The 2,925-nt window shown below is 43.3% G+C and overlaps 1 protein-coding gene across 1 annotated transcript in view; it reads right to left on the bottom strand.

Moving 5' to 3' along the window:
- Nucleotides 1-1,114: 1,114 nt before the first annotated feature.
- The window catches only part of edil3b (EGF like and discoidin domains 3b), a gene marked incomplete at both ends in the record, with an annotated part of 6,134 nt that continues 4,323 nt past the window's right edge, over nucleotides 1,115-2,925 (bottom strand). Inside the window, 3 exons of the mRNA XM_084486342.1 lie at nucleotides 1,115-1,264; nucleotides 1,685-1,840; nucleotides 2,266-2,450. Coding sequence (XP_084342468.1) covers nucleotides 1,115-1,264; nucleotides 1,685-1,840; nucleotides 2,266-2,450 — 491 coding nt within the window. The remainder of the gene's footprint in view (nucleotides 1,265-1,684; nucleotides 1,841-2,265; nucleotides 2,451-2,925) is intronic.

Raw genomic sequence — 2,925 nt, 5'->3', positions numbered from 1 at the left:
AGGAGTTGATAGTGGGGTAGGATGGTCTGGCCTTGGCCTCTCTCTGCCCCAGCATCAAGACCTTGTCTCTGCCCCAGCATTAAGCCCTGGTGTCTGCCCCAGTATCAAGACTGGTCTCTGCCCCAGCATCAATACTGGTCTCTGCCTCAGCATCAATACCTGGTGTCTGCCCCAGCATCAAGGCCTGGATTCAGCCCCAGCATCTATTCCTGGTCTCTGCCCCAGAACACCACGATTCTGGGTCATCTGTACTTAGAAACATGAAGGACACATGTCCCATATGTTACTCACGCCATTAGAGATGTTTATGTGCTCAGGCTAAAGTTATTGAAAATGTTTGCTTGGGGTGGGAAGTCATTCATAGACTGACTGAGTAGAGTATGATTAGAGTATGATGTTGTTGTTCAGACCTAGAATTACAAGACAAGTGAATCGAAAACATTGTTTGTGAGAATTTAAATATTGTGATAAATTTCACTTTTAGAATTGCCCAGCAGGCGGCAGTAACATGCCAATAAAAACCTTTCAATTAACGTAAACATCTCCACTGTCAACTGCTTTGGATTTACCATATTAAATGTTTGCTTAAAGAATGAAAGACTATAACACATATTATTTCTGACTGTATTTCACATTCAGACATGGGTCAACGAAATCAACGACATCTGTTTTAAATGTATTTTACAGGCTTTGTATCAAAAGCACCATGTATTACAATCAAATCTATTCATTGGCAGAGTACATTATATCAAGTGTAATGGTCCACAGAACAATACTGAGAAACACCATTTTCAGGAAGTGGTATAACCGGCAATCATTACATTTGTGCTAACAATTTACAAATGTGAACCACAGCATTGCGATTAGAATCGTTTACATATCACAGTAAATGCAGTGCTGTTCAAAGGTGACTGTGAAGTGCTGTGGCCAGTAGCCCTACTATTACAAGATCAAGTATACGTTTTGAATAAGCATGTTCCACATAATTCCATAATGCAAAAAAATAACAATAAAATGGCACACAAATATTTCACAGTCAATAAATGCGAGTAACCTCCCTGAAAGAAACCACTGCTCGAAAATCTTTTGTTAATTAAAAAAAAAAAACAAGGATTCATTCATCGCCCCGACAAACAAGTAGCTCCATCCGGACGGTGATCCGTCCGTGCCACGACCAAGGAACGAGCCGTAGGAAGCGAGCGTGTATGGGGGGCTTGATGGCGTTCTTCTTGGCTCTCTTGTTGTCAGAGTTGCCCTGGAACACCTAGCGCCGACACAAAAAGTAGTCAACCAAAACACCAGCAAACAATCAATCCCCTTGGAGTTAGTGCAGACTAATATATTATTTTGCTTTTTAACCATAATGCAGTTGAACATAAAGAAAGTAATTGAAACAAGTGCGATGGCGAGGCTGCGATAAACAAGGGCGACATCTACAGGACAAAACCCTAAAGTACACGTACACGAACAGTTCAAACTGGGACACAAAAAAAAGATTTTGGATTACTTTGGATTACTACATCGAACCAGATGCATATATATTTACTCTATTTATAGCAGACACTTTCATCCATAGTGAATTACAGTGCATTCAGAAACATATCATTGAGCAGCAGGTACCTTTCTGACTGTGGGTCAAACTCCCTAACTGCTAAACCTTCCACCATGTGGTGTTCTCTGCTACCTTGTCACTGTGTCGTGTCTCGTCCTGGAAGGTCGTCCAGTCTCTCCCGTCCTGGCTGTAGGTCAGCTTGTAGGAGCTGACAAACTGTTCCCGACCAAAGTCCTTGGCTCCCTGGGTTATCACTCCCGAGATGTTGGTGGGAGTGAGCAGGTCCACCTCATTACAGAAGAGATGTGTGTGTGTGTGTGTGTGTTAGTGTATGTGGGAGGGGGGGATACAAGCACAAGCACTCATGTTTTTTATTGTGTCTTAATAATTTGTTGTGTCCCTTTTTTTCCCTTTCCTCGTCTTACAAGTGTAATACCAGTAACTATTTACTAATTTAGCTTTTATCAAATAAGATACGATCTGATACGAAGTGAGGCTCGGAAAAAATTACTACAACTACAAAAGCGTACAAAAAAACAATAAATAATTCCAACTATGTTTCCTTCCGTAAAATAAACAACTGGACAACTTTGGGAACGAGAACAAGGCTTTTGACGGGAGCAAAATATTCGGCTTAGTTTTGTCAATGAATGCTCAGGTGATCTACAGAGATCGTCTGCAGCACACGCTGTCCGGCCCCGCCCCTTCCTCACCTGTAGCCACTGGGCGTGGTCGTTGCGCGCGGCGGCCCAGGCGTTCACCTTGCCCCTGCGGCCCAGCCGGGCATACTCGGGCCTCCAGGAGAGCAGCTCCAGGCCCAGGGTGAGGTGCACGGTGGAGGCAGACAGCTGGGAGTCGTGCACCTCCCCGGACCGCAGGCCCAGCAGCTCAGAGCAGCCTGACCGGGCAGGGAGCAAACAAAAACACTGTCTTGTTAAAAGATCTCAGGTCTGGTTTGGATTGCAGCTGATTCCAGTTATTGGGGTTCTGATACAACATGAATGGGAGACTTTACTGGATCTTTCATGAAGGGGTATTTTGTCATTTAGCACAGCTTAGTTTGTCCCAGACAATTGACAGATATTTTTTTAGGATGTTTACAGGTAGACTGCGTACATTGGGGTCATAACACCCCTAAGCACCAGAGTCTACTGGTAAGGGGTGTTTGCCCCCCTAAATAAATATATGCCATTTGTTGGATTATGCACAATGGTCATTTACACACAACATTAATTAACAAACTCTACATTTTTTATATTCTAAATATTTTACATTATAAAACGGGTGGCTGATCTGCGATCAGCGATCTGATTGGTTCCCAACTGTTGTATATTGAGTGTTTACACACAGCTATGATGCCCTATGAGTTCAGT

This window comes from Micromesistius poutassou, assembly GCF_964030765.1.
Source record: "Micromesistius poutassou genome assembly, chromosome: 22".
Taxonomy (NCBI): domain Eukaryota; kingdom Metazoa; phylum Chordata; class Actinopteri; order Gadiformes; family Gadidae; genus Micromesistius; species Micromesistius poutassou.
The sequence above is the reverse complement of the archived record's forward strand: the minus strand, read 5'-3'. Positions and strand labels throughout refer to the sequence as shown.